We start from the raw sequence: 22,077 nt of genomic DNA on the forward strand, positions 1-22,077 counted from the left end.
TATCTTGCATCCTGGGGATACAACTTCCCTGACCCAAGCGTCCTCTACTGAGGCAAGCCAGACGTCTCTGTAGAAAAGGAGTCGACCGCCCAGTTGGGAAGGACCCTCGGGACTTCCTTAATAGTCATGCTGATGTGGACCGACCAGATCTGGACCTGGAGGATCTGCCCAGGGATGAGTGAGATCGCCAGGAGGGAGTGGGTCTGAAGGAGACCTTCTTTCTATCCTGGCGTTCCTGCGGCCTCTGTTGGTAGACAGAAAGGGCCGAAACTGACGCCTTAGCGGAGGCCTACGAGGATTGGACTGAGGGAGGAGGGAACTTGTGCCTCCAGTGGTGTCCCTAATAATCTGGTCCAGTTGGGATCCAAAAAGACGCGCTCCCTGAAAAGGCAGATTGGCTCAAGGCTTGGCAGGTGGATTTGTCTTCAAAAAGTCCCTTACCAAATTGTACGCCAGATTGTCATCACGTTGCTGGACGCCTGAGCCGCGCAAGACACGGCATCCAAGGAGGCAGAGAGCAGATAATCCCCTGCATGGGAGATCTGGTTAGCCAGTTTGGCAGATTGCTCCGGTTGGGCTTTATCTAGGATGCCCTTGCGGAGATCCTCCGCCCAAGTAGCTATGGCCTTTGCTACCCAAGATGAAGCGAAGGCTGGGCTTAGCGCCGCCGCAGCCGCTTCGAATACTGACTTTGCTAGGGATTCTATAATTCTGTCATTAGAATCCTTTAGCGACGCCACACCTGAAATTGGAAGGACCGTGTTGTTAAGATAGTCTGGACACGGGAGCGTCTACAGAGGGGGAAGCCGACCAGTTGTCGGTGAGCTCTTTTGAAAATGGATAGAGCACGCCGAGACGCTTCCCTCTTTGAAAGCGTCTGGTCGGATTTTCTCTCTCTCCCTGGTAAGGATCTTGCCAAACTCAGAGTGGGAGGCGAAGACTCTGGAAGGTGTTTCTGCCAGTCTGAACGAAACCTCCTGATCTGAGTGTTTCGCAGGGGAGTCTGTATTTCAAAGGTGTGGTTAATCGCAGCAATGAGGTTCTGTACAGTAACCTTCATGTCCGCGTCCTGGTCCGAATCTAGCTCTAAATTCTCTTCGGATGACGCATCCGAGAACGCTTCACCTGACTCGGGTGAGGAGGCACGGGAAGGCGACTGATGGGAAGGACTATGTGGAGAGACCAGGTCAGGAGAGGATTCCGGCCGGAGATCCTGCCTGGGTCTTTTGCGGCTTCTGCTGGCTGGCTCAGATGGAACCCCTTGCGACCTGCTGGACCCTGCAGAAGTGTCCAGGGGCAACTTATCAAGAACGGCCACTATGAACTGAGACACCCTGGTGAGGTCCGCCACTGATTGTGATAGAGAAGAGGCCTAGCCAGGAATGGGGGGGGGGGGGGTTCACACTCACGTGGCACAATAGATGGTTCCTGGACGGCATCGGGCTGTATGGGATTACTGCAGTCTAAACCGAGGGGAGTGGGAAAGTTCTCTGTGCTGGCGGACGGGCACGTTCCGGTTTGGGGTTAGACATAATGAAAGAAAAGAAGAAAGAACCCCGAGGAGATGCCGGAAGGTTGAAGGAAAGAAGGCAGAGGAGGGTGTCAGTCTGCAGTTGCAGAGCTACTCACAGTCCGGTGGCCTGAAAGGCGATGTGCCCAGCTCGTCTAAGATGCAGGGCCGCAGTAGAGGATAACGAGGAACCCCTTTACGCTGCCCGGTGTCTTCAAAGGCGTCCGGCTAACAGGCTGCAAAGATGGCGGCAGCCTGAGGTAAAAGGAACGCGTGGTTCCGGAGCGAAGAAGGGCAGAGCTAGCCACCTGACCCGGAGAGAAAACCGCCCGCTGCCCAGCTACAGACTAGGAGGGTGGGTGGTCCTAGAACGGGCGGGAGAGCAGCCCGCCTAAAACAGAGGGCGGGGGGCGTGGCCGCGACGGCCGAGTAGGCCCGAAATGAAGCCGGGGACTAAATTAGTATCGGCGGCCGCCTGTCAGCGCGGGGCGGCGCGGAAGTCCTGCAGCGCTGCCACGGCCACCCAAGAAGAAACCGCCGCCCGAAAAAAGCCCTCAGGATAAGCCCGCATAAGAATGAGGGCAGGGGGGAACAAGGCCCGCACCGCAGCCGGGGCCTGGCATGTGGCGCAATAGAAAGTGCGGCAGCTGCCGGGAGGCGCAGGCAGCTGAGGACCCTGCGGCCCTGCCCTGTGCCGCTCCGAAGAATCCTCCAGTGGTGTCTTCAATAAAGGTACCTTGTAAATCCAACGCTGTCTGAGTCTATTTTCCCCCGTGTCCGCTCCTCGTCCGACTGACAGGCTCTGGTAGGCGAGTGGGTGGGAGGCGGGGGGCAAGGACCATCCGTATAGCTGGCACGCACCTGTGCAAAGCTCCTGGTCCTGCTGCGGAGAGCTATGAGGATACGGGGTGGCAGTACACGCCGTACTCATAGTCTCTTTGTGGGACTACAGATGTGACTATTCACTCTGTATCCCTCCAGGACCCTGAAAAGGAACGACGCACACCGAGGTAGATATGGGTTTATTAAAAGACCCGTGTCCACCTCCTACTGACACTAAGCTAAACTGAGGAAATTCCTGTCAGTTGGTGGGGTGTATACTGCGGAGGAGGAGCTAACCTTTTTTTTGTGTATAGTGTCAGCCTCCTAGTGGCAGCAGCATACACCCATGGTCTCTGTGTCCCCCAATAAGGCGAACGAGAAATGAACTTTTTTGATTTTACCAAATGGCTGCAATGAAACAGTGAAAAATTTAAAGGGGTCTGAATACTTTCTTGTTCCCACCGTAAAACTTTGTAAATGAAAAAATAAAAATAAGCGTTGCCATTCATTGACAACCAATTTTGCATTGATTGCGCTGTATGAATACTTTGGGGGAGGTGAATGCCTGAAAAACGTTAATTCTGGCATTTTGGTTATTCTTTACAACACTTACTGTAATTAATCATTTGAAAGATTCAACTTTTAACCCCTTTACCACCTTAGATGTATAGTTACGTCTAAGGTGGTAAGGTGGTCTCACATCATTTGCTGTGGGCTCCGGCGATGAGCATGCAACTTTTCAGGTACATGTCAGCTGATTTAATCAGCTGACATGTGCCCCTAACATTAACAGCCGCGGGTGGATTGCAATTCCACCCACGGCTGTTAACATGTTAAATCCCGCCGATGGGTTGGCATGACAACCTGGAGTCTGCAGCAGACCACTGTGGTTGTCATTGCCGGACTGCTATAGTCCTATGCTATAGTGAGCATTTCTGCAGCCCTGCTCTGTGTAGCACAAGTGATCGGATATTAGCAGCTTCTAGTCTCCCATAATAATAATCTTTAATTTTTATATAACGCTAATATATTCCGCAGCGCTTTATAGTTTTTGCAAACATTATCATCACTGTCCCCGATGGGGCTCACAATCTAGATTCCCTATCAGTATGTTTTTTTGAGTGTGGGAGGAAACCCACGCAAACACAGGGAGAACATACAAACTCCTTGCAGATGTTGTCCTTGGTAGGATTTGAACTCAGTACAAATCCCATTTTTCCCATTTCCCAGTACACTATAGTGTTCAAAAGTACAACTCCTCCCGCAAAAAAACAAAAAGCCCTCACATAGCTATATTGCTGAAAAAAAAAAAAAGTTATGGCTCTGGGAAGAAGGGGAGCAAAAGCGGAAACTCAAAAACCCAAGGTGGTGAAGGGGTTAGAGAGGTTGCCTGGTACTTAAATACTAATGGCACTACAAATTAAGCTACAGCTATGGTAGATCTGAAGCCTCTGTCACTCCAGCCACTAGGCTATGTAAATTCAGGCAAAAGAGACAAGCCGGAGGAGACTCAAAAGCACCACCTTCAGAGATTTCACCTTCTCAGCCAATGGAGTCATGGTGTCTCAGGCCATCTATCCTACCATGGGTGTGTACCTTATGTAGGTACCTTCAATAGACTCTCGGCTGTAATGGTACCTCATTCCATTGGCGCTGTGACTTTTTTTTATTTTTTTTTAATTGCACACAGCCACAATCATCCTTGCAGAATTGAGTCAGATACCAGTTCCACAGACTGACAATCTGACAGCAGCTTTTAAGTGGTTAAAACAGCAGCGATCAGAGCTGTTAGGCGTCATAGTTGGCACCTGTCTGCAGCTAATTTTATATGAGAAATAAGAATGCAATTATTACCTTTACCACGACGTACACCAAAGCAACTAGGATTCTGTGGTTCAGTGTTCACAGTCTGAGGATTTTCTTGATACTTATCAGCCTGTGGTATTTCACGATGGATGTGATAAGAAAGATTCCTAAGCAGGCAAACAACATTCTCCACAAGCTAGAGACGCAAATAAAAAAAGAAAAGAATAAAAAAAAAAAAAAATAGCTCAATAAATAAAATAAGACAAAACAATTGAACAGAAATTATTCAATACGATAAATGCCAGAGAAAACATTCATTCAATATTGGCTATTTACTGCTCTCTCCACAGTTATCGAAGACCCGAGAACTGGCCCACATGTTAGCACCTCTCAGACTCGGCCCATGGACACTAGAATTGTACATGGCAGACCACCAATTACATGCCTCTCACATTTACAGGGTTTCTTAACTTACACTTTCAGAAGGCTATAACTACTACAGCTGTGATACAATGGTTTCCCAACTGTCAACTTGCTTTTTCCAGTTTATAACCAGTAATGAAACCGGCAAGTTTTCATGTATGTGACATCAATAAATACCTTGCTGTCAGCTTGCCCGTGGCCAACCTCTGAACGCAATATGTGGACAACAGAATCCACAAGCCCCTCACACTCCCTCATTTTCCTGCGTGCTTCAGAGCGCTCAGAAGAGATGTTCCTGAGGGGTAAAAATGTCATTTGTATATTACAATGCAAGACAAAGGTTTTGACAAAGTACATAACTTTCCATTTTTTTTGGCAGCACGGTGGCTCAGTGGTTAGCACTGCAGCCTTGTGGCGCTGGAGTCCTGGGTTCAAATCCCACCAAGGACAACATCTGCAAGGAGTTTGTATGTTCTCCCAGTGTTTGCGTGGGTTTCCTCCGGTTTCCTCCCACACTCCAAAGACATACTGACAGGGAATTTAGATCGTGAGCCCCATCGGGGACAGCAAAGAATGCATGTAAGTGCTGCGGAATACTGTATGTTAGCGCTATATAAAAATAAAGATTATCATCATTATTTATAAAATATATGTTATTTTGTGCAGGAATCTAGTTAATAAATAGTGGTTAAATAGTTAAATGGTGTCTCTTTAAAGGTTGCTGGTTCGCAACCGTCCGTATTGAGATATCACCTTCAAGCGTTTTTCTATATTACTATGCAATAAAATTTACCTTAAGTGTAATATCTATGTTTTCCTAAATTGCAAATGCGTCACCGAATTTTATAAGAATGATCTTGTCCACAAATCGAGGATAGATGGGGGACACTAATGAAAAGTATGAAATTAATTATGATACAAGTATACCCAAAAATCCAAGCTTAGAATACTCATATTAAAATGATTTAAAGGAATAATTTAAATTCTACATACACTGAAATCCAGAGCGCTGCTAGGTCCCAATTCACAAAGTCATGTACTCAGTAGATGAGAAACAGCAGATTTTTTGTGTTTGCTTAAACCAGAAGCCGCATCGAAAAAGGGTCCTCCTCACTCACTCTTCTACCGTAGAAGTTCAATGCATGACAGCGGTAGTAGGAGGAGTGGACAGTTACCTCGATGTCTTGTCCTGAATATCAAATCAATGAATAGTTACCGAATTTCTCCATTAGATGTCATCCGATAGTAGCTACACGTGTCAGGAACCCTGCACTGAAGGACGCTAATACTCAGCGTATGTCTCCGGCCGGGACATCACTGTAATCAACAAATCTACTGCCTAACAACGTGGATCTTTCATCAGCTACTATCGGATGACATCTAATGGAGAAATTCAGTAACTTTATTCATTGATTTGATATTCAGGACAAGACATCGAGGTAACTGTCCACTCCTACTACTACCGCTGTCATGCATTGAACTTCTACGGCAGAAGAGTGAGTGAGGAGGACCCTTTTTCAATGCGGCTTCTAGTTTAAGCAAGCATAAAAAACTGCTGTTTTCCATTTCCTGAGCACATCACCTTATGAATGGGGACCTAGCAGCGCTCTGGATTATTTAGTGTATGTAGCGTTTTAATTATTATTTTTAATGGAGATAAGTGACAATTTTAATTCATTGATCTGTTATCCACAGCAAATCATCTAGGCAACTGCCCATTATTTCCACTACTGCTGTCATACACTGAACTTCTACGGCAGCAGTATGAGATAATTGTACAGCCTTCCTGCGAGTGCCGCTTAAATTATATCAGGAGATTTATAGTGAGTTTGTTTTCTTCTTAGATTCTCTCTCTACAATTTATGACAACATGATTCAGCAGTGAGGACGACCCTTTTTCAATGCGGCTTCTGGTTTAAGCAAACAAAAAATCTGCTGTTTCTCATCTCCTGAGTACATGACTGTGAATTGGGACCAGGGTGGATAAAAATCAATGTTTTAAAAAAAAAAAAAAAAAAAAAATGGATTTTTTTGATTTCAATCGGATTTTTTTTATTTAAATCGGATTTTTTTCAATAAACTGCTTTTTGAGGAAAATATTTTACCATCCAAAGGTTCTTCCATCATGAGATAAAGCTGAGTTGTTTAATTCAGTAGAATAAAGGCTGTATATGTGTAACATTCACAATGCCATGCTCTTCCAGAGGTTTCTGTAGGATTAGTGGGCAGTTTCTCTCCTATATTATCACAGACGTTCGCTTTACTTACGCAGTTCTCAAAACTGTATTTGACTCCGCAGAGGTCCCAGCCTCTTCTTCACAGCAAAAATGTTACAACATGAACAGAGTTGAGAAAAAGACCTTAGTCCTATTGTTCTACAAACCTATGAATACAGAATCAACCCCTTCAGTGCCAAGTCCAAGAAGTTAGACAATACGTTTCTGATTGTTTGGAGTGGAATAGATCTGCACAACACAAGAAGAATGTGAATCCAAGTGTGAGGAGGAAGAAGGGCAAGCAGACAAGAAAATGAAAGTGAAACTTTGAGCACAATACTGCAGCATAGCCACAGACAGACAAGTCTGGATCTGTTTGTGTGTACAATCTGAGGTTTATTACATTCTTTCCTTATAATGGCAGCAGGCCGTAAAAGAGACCCAGTTTGGGAATATTTTAATGAAGCTCCTTCGCCTATCGGTAAGGCAGGCATGCGTGCAAAATGCAAACGATGCAACAAAGAGATGCAAGGCATGGTGGCGCGAATGAGGCAACATCATGAGAAGTGCGGTGATGAAGATGACCAAAGAAACACTTCTGAACAGGCAGGATCTTCAGGTTGGTAAACATTTTTATTGAATCCTATTTCTAAAGACTGAACTGTCATGTGTGAGAAAAATTATATTTCTAAGGCCTCTTTCACACATCAGTTTGCCTTCAGGCGCGATCCGGCTTTTTTTTGTAAAACCGGATCCGGCAAAATGCAATGCCGGATCCAGTTTTTCCCCATTGACTTGCATTAGCGCCGGATCGTGCCGGATGGCATTGCGTTTCATCCGTTTTTTGCCGGATCCGGCAACTTGTCTCATTCCGTCGTCTGGAAAAAACGGCTACTGTAACGTTTTTTGTCTCCGGCGAAAAAGCCGGAAGCGCCAGCTTTTTGCTACAATGAAAGTCTATGGGCGCCGGATCCAGAAAAAAAACGGATCCAGCCACCGGATCCGGTTTTTTTAAGTCTGCGCATGCTCAGATCCAATTGGCCAGCCCCCAGGAACAGAGACGGATCCAGCAAAAAAACGGATCCGTTTCTACAGTTCTCCAAAATTTATGCCGGATCCGTTTTTTCTAAAAATAGCCGGATCCTGCCTGACGGCAAAAAACTGATGTGTGAAAGTAGCCTTAGGCTAATTTCACACTTGCTTTTTTTTGCAGCGCGTTTTTCCAGCAAAAAAAACGCATTGAAAAAACGCATACAAATGCTGCGTTTTTTTCAAGCATTTTTATGAGCATGCATGAAAAAAACGCAGCGTTTTTATGCGTTTGTAGTGCGTTTTTACCGCGTTTGCGTTTTTTTCCAACATTAGGTGGCCCCTCACACTAACCCAAACCATGACTTTACTAACCCTAACCCTGACCCTAACCCTGACCCTAACCCTTAACCAAACCATACTAACCCTAACCCTGACCCTAACCCTTAACCAAACCATACTAACCCTAACCCTAGCTAACCCTAACCCTAAACCCCCTTAACTAACCCTAACTCTAACCCAAACCCCTAAATTCCATTGTCCAACTAATGGTAAAAAAAAAAAAAACGCATGCGCAAAAAAACGCATACATAAGCATGCCAATGCGCACATATGCGCACCCATAGACTTATAATGGGTGTCTTGCTGTAAAAAAACACATTGCGTGCGCATGCGTTTTTTTGAGGCAAGTCGGACGCCCAAAAAATGCAACAGGATGCATTTTGTGCGCCCGAGCGCATACCGCAAAAAAACGCATGCGCGGAAAAACGCATACAAACGCATGTGTATGCGCACATAAGCGCATCCCATGCAAAGTATAGGAAAAAAAACGCATGCGTTTTTTAGCGCTAAAATACCGCGAAAAAAAACGCAAGTGTGAAACCAGCCTTATTATTACTGCATGTTACTGTCATTTGGTACAGTTATGAAGAAAAACAAATACTCCTTTTGGGGCAGGGGCAGTGATGTGTTGTGTACAATAAGCAGAAATTGTATAAACAATAAAACAACAGCATTGACTTTTTTTGTTTAGGGGAATTCATGGATTCTGGAAACTATCCACCTCCAAGATCACCATCATCCTGTTATACAGTTTCAGAGTTATCCATCCAGGATAGTGCTTCATTAGCAGCAGCAGCATCATCATCAGACACCCACAGCCACATATCACCATCACCCAAAAGGAAGAAAAAACCTTTACCTCCTGGAACCACCATAGATAGGTTTGTGATAAGAACTAGCAGATTAGAAAAAGAGTTGATTGATTAAAAAATTGCCCAGTTTATTTATGCAACAAAATCTTTCCGTCTGACTGAGAACCCACATTTCATTAATATGGTTCAGTCACTGAGACCAGGATACAGTCCACCCAGCAAAGCTGATGTTGCAGGGAAACTGCTGGATCAAGTGTATGACAGAGAAATGGAGCAATGTGCAACAGCTCTGGAGGGTAAAATTGTTAACCTAAGTATTGATGGGTGGAGTAATGTCCACAATGATCCTATTGTATGTGCTTGTATAACAACAGAAGAAGGTAAAGTCTTCCTTGCACAAACAACTGATACGTCAGGAAATGCACACACAGCAGAATACTTACAAGAAGTGGCAGTAAAAGCTATAACGACATGTGAACAAAAATTCAAATGTCTAGTACGCAGTTTGGTCACTGACAATGCTGCAAACGTATCCAAGATGAGAAGAGATTTAGAAGAGCAGGGAGGGAATACAAAGCTGCTAATAACATATGGTTGCAGTGCTCATTTGCTGCACCTCTTAGCCAAAGACTTAAGTGTTCCAGAAATAAAGGCTAATGTTGTTGAAATTGCTAAATACTTCCGTAATAATCATTTTGCTGCAGCAGCTCTGAAATGCATGGGTGGAACCAAGCCAACGCTCCCACAAGATGTTAGATGGAACTCTGTGGTGGACTGTTTTGAGCAGTATATCAAAAACTGGCCTATTCTGATGACACTTTGTGAAGAAAATTGAGATAAAATAGATGGCACTGTCACGGCCAAAATCCTCAACATTGGGTTTAAGAGAAATGTTGAACATATGCTGAGTAGAGTTGAGCGAAACGGGTCGAAAAATTTCAAAAGTCGCCGACTTTTGGCAAAGTCGGGTTTCATAAAACGAAACCCGACCCTAGGAGGAGGTCGGCCACGAGGTCGGCGACTTACGCGCCAAAGTCGTGTTTCAAAAGTTTGTTTTGCGCTCTTTTTCAGCCAATCAGGATCCACGGACACTGTGGGCAACGTGATGACATAGGCACGGGTCACCACCATCTTTCAGAAGGGCATGCAAGTGATTGGCTTGCTTTGGTGGGCGTCACAGGGGGTATAAAAGGGCGTGCACGCCGACCGCCATCTTACTTCTGCCGATCTCAGTATAGGGAGAGGTTGCTGCTGATTCTGTAGGGAGAGCGTTAAGCAGGGAAGACAAAAAAACTGCTTCTGCTGCTAGCGATTTGGCCTGCACAACACACCAGTCACTGTGTGTGCAGTGCAAGGGGAGGCTATATAGTGGTGTATCAGTGGTGTTGGTTGTTGGGCTGCCTTCTAAGGCTTCCTGACATTCCTGCATTGCTGTTTACCCACTGCTCCGCAAACTGCTTTTTTAAAAGCAATCCCAATTTTTTTTTTTTTTGTCCTGCTGAGAAGAAAAAAAAAACTGCTTCTGCTGCTAGCAATTTGGCCTACACAACACACCAGTCACTGTGTGTGCAGTGCAAGGGGAGGCTATATTGTGGTGTATCAGTGGTGTTGGTTGTTGGGCTGCCTTTTAAGGCTTCCTGACAGGCTGGCATTGCTGTTTACCCACTGCTCTGCAAACTGCTTTTTTAAAAGCAATCCAATCTCCCTTATCCTCTAGTCACTTTTGTCACAGCTGTGCCATCGAGCCTGTGACATAGCGCTCAGATATCAGTGGGCCTCACACAATCCAAAAGTGTCCAGTGTCCAAAAGTGTGTGCAGAGATTCAAAATCTCCCTTATCCTCTAGTCACTTTGGTCACAGCTGTGCCATCGAGCCTGTCACATAGCGCTCAGATATTCATTGGGCCTCACACAATCCAAAAGTGTCCAGTGTCCAAAAGTGTGTGCAGAGATTCAAAATCTCCCTTATCCTCTAGTCACTTTGGTCACAGCTGTGCCATCGAGCCTGTCACATAGCGCTCAGATATTCATTGGGCCTCACACAATCCAAAAGTGTCCAGTGTCCACAAGTGTCTGCAGAAATTCAAAATCTCCCCTGTCCTATAGACACCTTGTACCTTGTTTTACATTACTATATAGTTTGTTGGATTTTGTCTACATTTCTACCAAAAATGAGGAAGGCTGGTGGAAGAGGCCGTGGAATTGGGCGGGGGTTGGCAGCTGGTAATGATGGTGTTGGATCTGATGGTAGTGGCAAGAGCAAAATAGGACCGAATGCAGGAGGTGTTGAGCCTGCGTCATCATCTGGCTACATAAGGCCTCGAACGCTTTGTTTTCTAGGAGTTGGCAAACTGCTTTTAAAGCCAGAGCATCAGGAAAAAGTTTTGTCTTACATTGCTGACTCAGCCTCCAGCTCTATCGCCTCCTCTTCTTCAGTTGTAAAAAGTAAAAGCACTGAGTCGTCATTGGAGGCTCATGTTCATGAACCACATCTTTCCTTGTGTCCTTCACCCCAACCAAGATTGAAGGATGACGCAGGCCATACTACTGATTACTCCATGGAGCTGTTTTCACATACCATGCCTGGATTATCAAGTGAAATGGTGAATTACCCAGGCCAAGATGAATCTGACATGGAGTGCACTGATGCACAGCCGCTGATGGATGATTCTGCTGGTACATTCACTCAGAGCACTACATTGTCCTCGCAGTGCACAGAGCCAGATTCTGACCCTGATGAGACTCAGGTGCCCCTTCCCGCACACTATACCACCATACACGGTGACACAGAGGAAGGTGCACATGACATAGAAGAGGAGGTGATGGATGACCCAGTTGTTGACCCAGATTGGCATCCATTGGGGGAAGAGGGTGCTGCTTCCAATAGCTCAGATGAGGAGCATCCACAGCAGACATCGACATCGCAACAGCTGTTATCTGGCAGGCCCGGAGCACTCCAAAGACAGGTTCCAAACATCAAAAGAGTTGCTGGACAGCTTGTCCAGAGGGTCAAAAGATCACAGCATGCTAGGCCGCAAAATGTCTGCCAAAGTAGGAGCAAAATCCTCATGATCAGGCCAAGGTTATCTGTAAGAAGTGCGCAAAGACCTTTAGCCGAGGGAAAAGTCTGAAAAATTTGAATACCAGTTGCATGCTTAGACATTTAACCAGCATGCACTTGCAAGCGTGGACACAACACCAAACCTCAAGTGCCACATGTGCAACTGATCACAACGAAGGTAGTCAGCAACGCTACATTGTTTCCCCCACTGTAAGCCCACCGGTTAGCACAGCAGCAAATGTTGAGGTGTCGTTGCAAGGCCACAGCAGTCAGGGAATCCCACTGTTATATCAACGAAAGACTGATTCTAGGCCATCAGAAAGAACACCAACTCCATCACCATCATCAACCCTCTCTCAGTCCGCCCTGTCCACCGCTACTTCCACCATATGCAGCTCTCAAGTCCAGCTCACCCTCCCAGACACTATGAGTAGGTCAAGAAAGTACTCAGTCTCTCATCCGCGTACACTGGGTTTGAACGCCCACATTGCCAAACTAATCTCGTTTGAGATGATGCCCTTTCGGTTGGTGGAAAGCACAGCTTTCCGCGAACTCATGGCCTATGCAGTACCAAGCTATGACCTACCCAGTCGCCACTTCTTCTCTCGCAAAGCCATCCCAGCCCTCCACCATCATGTGAAAGACCGCATTGTCCATGCACTCAAGCAGTCAGTGAGCGGAAAGGTGCACCTCACAACTGATGCATGGTCCAGTCGGCATGGCCAGGGCCGTTACGTGTCCATCACTGCGCACTGGGTTAATGTGGTGGATGCAGGGTCCACAGGGGACAGCGGTGGTGGGACAGTGCTGCCTAGCCCACGGTATAGGAAACAGTTGGCTGTAGGCGTTCGACCCTCCTCCTCCTCCTCCTCCTCCAGAAGCGAAAGCTCGTCCACAGAGCGCAGTCGTACGAGCACTCCATCTGCAGCTGCCACTGTTGCACACGATGTGTCCCCCTATCGAGCAGCTAGTGGAAAGCGTCAGCAGGCTGTGTTGCAGATGATGTGTTTGGGCGACAGACACACCGCCGAGGTGCTGGCCGAGTACTTTCAGCGACAAACTGAGTCATGGCTGGGCAGTGTACATCTTGAGGCAGGCAAGGTAGTTAGTGATAACGGCCGTAATTTTGTGGCAGCCATAGCCCTTTCAAAACTCAGCCATATACCTTGCTTGGCTCACACCTTGAACCTGGTGGTGCAGTGCTTCCTCAAAAATTATCCGGAGTTAACAGCCCTGCTCCAGAAGGTGCGAAGACTGTGCGCGCACATCCGCCGGTCGCCTGTACACTCCGTTCGTATGCAGAAGCTGCAGCGATTGCTCCACCTTCCCAACCACCGCCTCATTATCGACATTGCAACAAGGTGGAACTCCACCCTGCACATGGTGGAGCGGCTGTGCGAGCAGAGGCAGGCCATAATGCATTTGTGGGAGGATACACGGCCAGGCACTTTGAGAGCAGACATGGAGTTGACAGGTGTGCAGTGGTCGAAGCTGAAAGACCTCTGTAAAGTCCTTCAGTGTTTTGAGGAATGCACACGGCTGGTAAGCGCAGACGACGCCATCCTAAGCATGAGCATCCCACTTATGCGTCTGCTCATGCAAACTTTGACGCACCTTAAGGAACAGGCGTCTGCAGCCAATGTTGATGAGGAGGAAGAGGAGGAGGGAATCCTTGATGACATTCAGCCACTGTCTGCTCAGGGACCTCTCCTGGACGAGGTGGAGGAAGAAGAGGAGGAGGAGGAGGAGGACGATGGGGATGATTACTTAGGGGAGGAGGATGCATCTCGTGGGGCAAGTGAAAATGTTGGCGTGGCAAGGTCTGGTACAGGGTTTGTGCGTGACTGGAGGGATGTGGATTTGCCAGAAAGTGCTCCTCCAACCAGCACTCGCAGTGCATCATTGACACCGGGAACATTGGCCCACATGTCAGATTATGCCTTGCAGATCCTAAAAAGGGACCCCCGCATTGCCAAAATGATGAACGATGACGACTACTGGTTGGCCAGCATCCTGGATCCACGCTATAAAGGCAAATTACAAAACATCATGCCACAGGAGAACCTTGACCTAATATTGGCTAATAAACAAGCAACTCTGGTAAATCGGTTGCTTGAGGCATTCCCCGCACACAGCAGCGGTGATGGTTCTCACACGAGCCGTACGGGCCGGGGGCAGCTTGGCAGAGGTGTTCGTGGTGCACACAGCAGAAGTGGCGTTGGAGACAGGGGTTTCATGACAATGTTGTGGACTGATTTTTCAAGTACCGCTCACACAACTGGTAATACTGCATCGATGGAAAGTGACAGGAGACAGCAGTTGTCAACTATGGTTACAAACTACTTTTCCTCCCATATCGATGTTCTCCCACACAGGTCATTCCCCTTTGACTATTGGGCCGCTAAACTGGACACCTGGCCTGAATTGGCCCAATATGCCTTACAGGAGCTCGCTTGCCCAGCTGCAAGTGTGCTATCGGAAAGAGTCTTCAGTGCAGCTGGATCAATCCTGACAGAAAAAAGGACCCGTCTGTCAACCCAAAATGTGGATGATCTAACCTTCATTAAAATGAACCACGCATGGGTTTCCAAGGATTTTGTCCCACCTTCCTCTGATGACACATAGGGTGACAGAAAAATGGCTTGCTTTGGTCCACCTCTTCCTGGGACTTGACCTATTTCACCTTTTGCATCAGCTGAATGTCCAACATCAACATATGCCACTTTCTAAAACTCCCTAACTGTGCTGCCTCCCCCCCCCCATGGCCAGGGTCACCACCTAGCGCACGACACCGTGCGAGTGCCGTTGCCCTGGACAGGTGGGTAGGCCGACTCTTGGGCGCGGGCACTAGTACAGGGTCCTTCATAGTGCAATCAAGTGTCTCTGACGGTGGTGGTGCACACCCGCCGTCAGACACACCGCCGTACTATGAGGGGCCCAGTGCCAGTACCGACGCCCACGAATGGGCCCCCCTTGCTTGGGCAGGGCCCCAGCATTTGCAATCTTTTCCTCTCCCTGCTCCTCCGCTGTGTAGTCTGGGCCGTCAAATCCATACTGTGCCTGACACCGTCTGAGCCTGCCTCCTGATGTATAGACATATTTTGAATGTGTACGCTATCCATACATGTTATCCGGGGATACGGTACCCTTTCTAACCTTTGTGCAATCACGTGCAATCCATACTGGGCCTAACACCGTCTGAGCCTGCCTCCTGAGACATATATTTTGAATGTGTACGCTATCCATACATGTTATCCGGGGAAACGGTACCCTTTCTAACCTTTGTGCAATCACGTGCAATCCATACTGGGCCTAACACCGTCTGAGCCTGCCTCCTGAGACATATATTTTGAATGTGTACGCTATCCATACATGTTATCCGGGGATACGGTACCCTTTCTAACCTTTGTGCAATCACGTGCAATCCATACTGGGCCTAACACCGTCTGAGCCTGCCTCCTGAGACATATATTGAATGTGTACGCTATCCATACATGTTATCCGGGGATACAGTACCCTTTCTAACCTTTGTGCAATCACGTGCAATCCATACTGGGCCTAACACCGTCTGAGCCTGCCTCCTGAGACATATATTTTGAATGTGTACGCTATGCATACATGTTATCCGGGGATACGGTACCCTTTCTAACCTTTGTGCAATCACGTGCAATCCATACTGGGCCTAACAACGTCTGAGCCTGCCTCCTGATGTATAGACATATATTTTGAATGTGTACGCTATCCATACATGTTATCTGGGGATACAGTACCCTTTCTCACCTTTGTGCAATCACGTGTAATCCATACTGGGCGTGAGAACGGCTGGCGAGCTGTTAAGCAAGCTACAGCACCTGTGGTTTGCACACGTAAGTTTTTCATTTTTTCAGGAATGACGGTTAGGCCTAATTCCGGAACTGCGGTTGACCTGCACTTACTGGGAAATCATTGTTCGCGGGTAATAATTGTAATCAGTGATCCCCATCACTAACGTTGTTCAGCGGGTTATCTGCACCTGTAAGCGACAAACGCTGGCCTTTTCAGTGTAGCGCACATGCAGCCACGGACATGTAAGGGCATGACACACCAGTTATTGGCCAATCTCATGTGCCAGAGCCTCACGTGTCCCTCTAGTAAGCCGGACTCGGACCGCGGGGCATGACGGAGTCTCGTTCGTTAACGGAATTAAGCTTGCAATGTGTGCATCTGTTCTGTAGCTGGCATGGTTGAGGTTTCCCAGGTGGAGTCGAATTTAACCGTAGGCTCCACTCCTGGTGGTGCCCTTCTGGACATTGTTTTAAGGTTCAGCTTTGCAACCATACTGCCCACGTAAAACAAACACTTTGCCTTCATGAACGCTGTTTGGAGGGTCATGACTCGTGGGAATAACGCCGCCCAATCAGTTAACCTGCTAGAGAGATCCTTCGTTGCTCCCAAGCATGACATCACACTCCCTAGGAAGAAGGTAATGCCACTGTGGCGACCGTACTCCTGGGGGCGACACAAGTGCACTGATGCCCAGCCACTGCTCGATGAATCTGCTGGTACATTGACCCAGACCACTACATTCCCCTCGCACGCTACACGACCTGAATCTGACCCTGATGAAACTCAGGTTACCCTTCCCATATACAGTTCCATCTTACACGGTGACAAAGAGGAAGCTGCAGATGAAAGTGCAGGTTCGGCCCACCCGCCATCAGACACACCACCGTACTATCAGGGGCCCCCCCTGCTTGCCCAGGATCACAGCACTTGCAAAGTTGAAATACTGTGCAGTGAGATGGAAGATGGGGACGACGAGGAATCCAGACTAGTACAGGGATTCCCTAGCGAGGAGACTTATTTGATTGTTTTCAATGTTGGGACAGCAATTTTTGGGGAGCACTATACTCTGGAGAATGATAGATGGGGCCCACCATACACTGGAACATTCCAAAGGTGGACATCAGACACTGGAGCAGCATTTACAGGGCCCATTATACACTAGAGCATTAGAAATGGGGCCCATTATGTTTGGAGCATTATTTGGGCCCATAAGACAGTGGAGCTTCATCCATGGGGACCAACATATACTGTAGCATTATGTGGAGCTCATCATATACTGTTTCAAACATTATATGGGACCAATGATTCTGTATGGAGAAATAGATGGGCCTCGTCATGAGATGTAAAAAGTGAGGTATTTTTCATTGTACTATACCGCTATTTCTCTGCCGTATCGGAGCATGATGAGTTGTGGTATGTGTTAAAGGGGCGCTCTTTCGCCCAGGGCACATGAAAACCTGCAGCCAGCCCTCCTCCCCCACAACTTTAGCCAAATAACCCCCATTTTTCAGTGCGTAACTTGTTTTATGAAGTTAATTAAGGTTGACAAGCTTAAGTAAGAAGAATTGATGCTTTTGGCATTCAAATGGGCACTGTAGGTGTGTTTCCTGTCCTCCTCTCACTGCCGACTTTTATTCCCCATTGACTTACATTGGGTTTCGGGACGACCCCGACTTTTCCCTATAATCGGACGATCTTGCTCGACCCGACTTTTGGAAAAGTCGGGTTTCACGAAACGAAACGCGACCCTAAAAAACCAAAAGTCGCTCAACTCTAATGCTGAGCTTCCTGAAACCCATCTCTCAAGCTTTAAACAAAATACAGAAAAATAGCTGTTTTTTTGCGGATGCTGTTGAAATTTGGAAGGAACTGAGTGAACACTTAAAAACAGAACTACACATGGACAGAATTAAATTACAAGCAGTAAACAAACGAATGGGACAAGCACTGACTCCAGCTCATTTTTTGGCAAATATTGTCAATATCCAATATCAGGGTCAAAACCTAAGTGCTGAGGAAGAGGAGTTAGCTATGACATGGGTATCCAGCAATCATCCATCTTTAATGCCAACTATAATAAACTTCAGAGCTAAGGGGGAACCATTCAAGAAATATATGTTTGCTGAAGATATTTTAAGGAAGGTCACACCAGTAAACTGGTGGAAGTCACTTAAGCGCTTGGATTTAGAGACTGTTCAAGTAATGATTTCACTTTTAAAAAGCAGTAGCTTCTTCTGCAGGCGTTGAAAGAATATTCTCTTCCTTTGGACTCATTCATTCTAAATTGAGAAATCGGTTGGGACCCAATAAAGCAGGAAAGCTTGTTTTTCTTTTCCAGATTATGAATAGGAACAAAGAAGAAGATGATGATGAAGATGACGACAAGTGAGCTACAGAGGACAGCAGGGACAGTAGTATTTAAGTTTTTCATGTGTCGGCTGGGCTGACAGTCTAAGTTTCTTAAAATATATATATATTTTGTTTAGCCAAATTAGTTAACAAACATGGATGTTTGTTTAAGCAAATAACTTATGCTGTAATGTTGTTATTGTTTCAGTTGAATAAATCTATTTAAATTGTTATTAAGGTCAGGATTATTTTTCTCCTTCCTAAGAACAACAGAACAGTGGTGTCCAAATATGAATGATTAACCCATTAAACTGGGGAGAAAAAAGTAATATAAAAAGTGATTCTAAAAATCTTCATCTACTTGCAAGAACTAGTTTAGGTAGAAACTTTGATTTAAATCACTGATTTAAATCAAGCCTTACTGACTAGTGATTTAAATCGTGATTTAAAAAGTGATTTAAATCAGTTAGATTTAAATCAAATCCACCCTGATTGGGACATAGCAGTGCTTTGGATTTCAGTGTATATAGAATTTAAATTATTCCTTTAAATCATTTTAATATGAGTATTCTAAGCTTGGATTTTTGGGCATACTTGTATAGTAATTAATTTCATACTTTTCATTAGTGTCCCCCATCTATCCTGATTTGTGGACAAGATCATTCTTATAAAATTCGGTGACGCATTTGCAATTTAGGAAAACAGATATTACACTTAAGGTAAATTTTATTGCATAGTAATATAGAAAAACGCTTGAAGGTGATATCTCAATACGGACGGTTGCGAACCAGCAACCTTTAAAAAGACACCATTTAACTATTTAACCACTATTTATTAACTAGATTCCTCTGCAAAACAACATTTTATTCTGATTTTTTACTGGTCTGGTTGGTTTAAACCCTATTTTTGCTGCGGTTTCTAGTGGGTATTAATGCGCCACTAATACATACATATTATTTGTAACCGGTTCATGACTAGGCCATTTTCTCAGCGTTCCTGACACATTTTCTGGTTTTAATGTGAATGCGCTATTAAACGGATATAAAAAGAAACACCTCAATTGGATATTCAAATTGGTCTCTTTTTCATGATACATGAGGGTTAATTTTTAAGTCCATTTTAGATTTTTTTTTTGTTGCCACTGCATAGGATCGCTAAAAACATTTTAAAGGTAATCTGTCAGCAGATTTTTGCTACCTCATCTGAGAGCAGCATGTTGTAGGTAGTGATGAGCGAGTATACTCGTTGCTCGGGTGATCTCCGAGTATTTTGGCATGCTCAGAGATTTAGTGTTTGTCAACGCGGCTGCTCAACAGCCTGAATACATGAGGGGATTGCCTGTTTGTTAGGAATTCCTCACATGTATTCAGGCTGGCTAGCAGCTGTAAATCATGCAGCTGCTTCGACAAACAAAATCTCAGAGCATGCCAAAATATTCGGACACCACCCAAGCATGATCGGGGAAAACCTGAGCAACTAGTATACTCGCTCATCACTAGTTGTAGGCAAAGAGACCCTGATGCCAGTGATGTATCACTTAGTTAACTGGGTGCAGCAGGTGTGACACTTTTTAGATGAATAATGCAGCAGAGCTGAGAAGTCTGACCCCACCCACACCAGGCTCTCTACATACATTGTCTATCGAGAGTGAGCTGCATATCACAGGAAGGAACATAATCGGACTAGCACTCCAGTGCACATTAGATCTGGCAATGATACACTCCTAGTGATAAAACCTTCAGTGTAAAGATTCAAGAGCACACATCCTAATATACAACACATTGTTGAATTCAGTGTTGACCCTCATGCTGTTTTCAGATTGCATACCAAAAACAAACTGACAGATTCCCTTTAAAAGGTGTTCCCCTATCCAAAAAAATATTTTTACATATTGGACATTTTTTTTCTATGAGGATGTGACGGGAAACAGTGATCACACTTATTTTTCATATATTTTACACACTGTGCTACTCTCCCATGTTACAAATCTTTGGGGGCATTTGAACACATTCATACGTTGGTTTCGTTGACAACTTCCACTGCAACTTGCAGCTGGTATATTAGCCATAGTTACAGAAGAAATTAAGGCTTTGGTGCACAGTAGATATGACTGTTTCCTAGGACACAGCAGCTCCTGTTCACTATCTACACCAAGAGATCACATGATATCTGGGTGCAGAGGAGGAAACGGGGAAATGCTTCTAAACAGTTTGTTCAGCAGTTTACTGTGTACACCGTAATCGACTGAAAAGGGAGACATGATACATCAGGTCTGCCTTCTCAGCAGGTAGTCAAGCTCTGTCTCCCTGCCCAATGACATGCAGCTGCTCTACATTGCAGTGACAGAGACTAATGGGACACATATGTGGACAACCCCTTTTAAAAAGAATGTGACAACAGGATTTCACACCCCAAACTATGTATATGTGTATGTAGCCCTATCAAAAACAAATCCAACAAGATCTTTACATGGCCAGTCCGTTCCTTGTTACGGAGTTATCACTTTGAATTGATATGCAAATTTAGCTAAAGAGCTATGGTAGATCTGAAGCCGCTGCCACTCCAGCCACTATGCTGTGTAGCTCCAGGCAAAAGAGACAAGCAGGAGGCGGCTCAAGAGCACCACCTTCAGAGATTTCACCTTCCCAGCCAATGAAGACATGGTGTCTCAGGCCATCTAGCCTACTATGGATGTGTACCTTATGTAGGTACCTAGAAAAATGAACCCCTTCAGCTACGCTCTAATTGAGTGCACACTGAGGATTCTCCAGTGCTGGTAGAGTGACAGGATGCCACAAACTCCACTACATTAATGCATATTTAGTAAAAGATGATTACCAAACAACTCAATCATCACAGCAAAAAAAAAAAAAAAAATTGAAATAATTACCGCAAACATCCTGTAGTATTAACCAATGCGGGCTCCCACTCAATGTGTCGAGACTTCCCCTCTTCAGCATTCACTTCACCATCCCTGTGCCAACCAGAATAAGGAACAAGGATCTCCTGAGTCAGAGTGTAAAGGGCTTGATCAACAAGCTCCATCTTTATGGAGTCCAACGAGGATAAATTCCAGAGAGTACCTAATTAATATGAACAATAAATCAGCAACCTTCATAAAAAATGGAGGACTGTTAATGGTAAATTTAGGGCCTTTTTTGAAAAACAAACCTGAAATTTGACAAAAATGTAGAAAAATTAGTAATTCTCAAGCTTTGAATGGTTATACCCTTAAACCGGATAGTCAGACCACACAAAATAGTAACAAAACATTTCCTCTATGTCTACTTTGTCAGCTTCAGAAAAAAAACAAAACATTTTACCTTGTTAGGCTATTAAAAAGGTTGAAAATTATCAGCAGTGTTCTTTTTTCAAGGAAATTATTTTTTTTCTTTTACAGACCTATTTAGTTTTGAATAAATTTTGAGAGGCCTATATAATGGAAAATTCTCAAAGATAATATTCTAAAATTGGTACTCATGTTATTCAAAACTGCCTTCACAATATTTGCCAATTATCCAATGTGATTCATCAGAATTAATGTAAAGAGGGGGAAAAAAAAAAATATGCTCTCGCAAATGAATTCACTTTGCCTCTAAATTTGTCATTTTCACAAAGGGTAATAGGAGAAAATGGAACTAAATTTATTAAGTAATTTCTTCTGAATGAGGTTATTCCCCCATATGTTTTTCCACATGGAAGGTCTTGAAGGAAAGAGCGCTACATGACTTTTGGAGCACATAATTGTCTGCAACAGAATGTGGATGCCATGCTGCTCAAGTGTCTAAGATGACAAAATACTTACAAACAACAAAAAAAAAACCCACAAGTGTCGCCAATTTTGGAAACTAAACCCCTTGATGATTTAGCCTACGAGTGTAA

General features: G+C 45.2%; 1 protein-coding gene across 3 annotated transcripts in view; it reads right to left on the bottom strand.

The window, feature by feature from the left end:
- The window catches only part of LOC141073470 (catenin delta-1-like), a 152,705-nt gene that overhangs the window by 98,921 nt on the left and 31,707 nt on the right, over positions 1 to 22,077 (bottom strand). For all 3 annotated transcript variants that reach the window (XM_073560704.1, XM_073560703.1, XM_073560705.1), the window contains exons 7-9: positions 21,086 to 21,278; positions 4,739 to 4,856; positions 4,187 to 4,334 (exon numbers count right to left, since the gene is read on the bottom strand). In XM_073560704.1, the coding sequence (XP_073416805.1) occupies positions 4,187 to 4,334; positions 4,739 to 4,856; positions 21,086 to 21,278 (459 nt within the window). The remainder of the gene's footprint in view (positions 1 to 4,186; positions 4,335 to 4,738; positions 4,857 to 21,085; positions 21,279 to 22,077) is intronic.

This window comes from Dendrobates tinctorius, unplaced genomic scaffold, assembly GCF_039654945.1.
Source record: "Dendrobates tinctorius isolate UK_male_01 unplaced genomic scaffold, ASM3965494v1 ptg000302l, whole genome shotgun sequence".
NCBI lineage: Eukaryota > Metazoa > Chordata > Amphibia > Anura > Dendrobatidae > Dendrobates > Dendrobates tinctorius.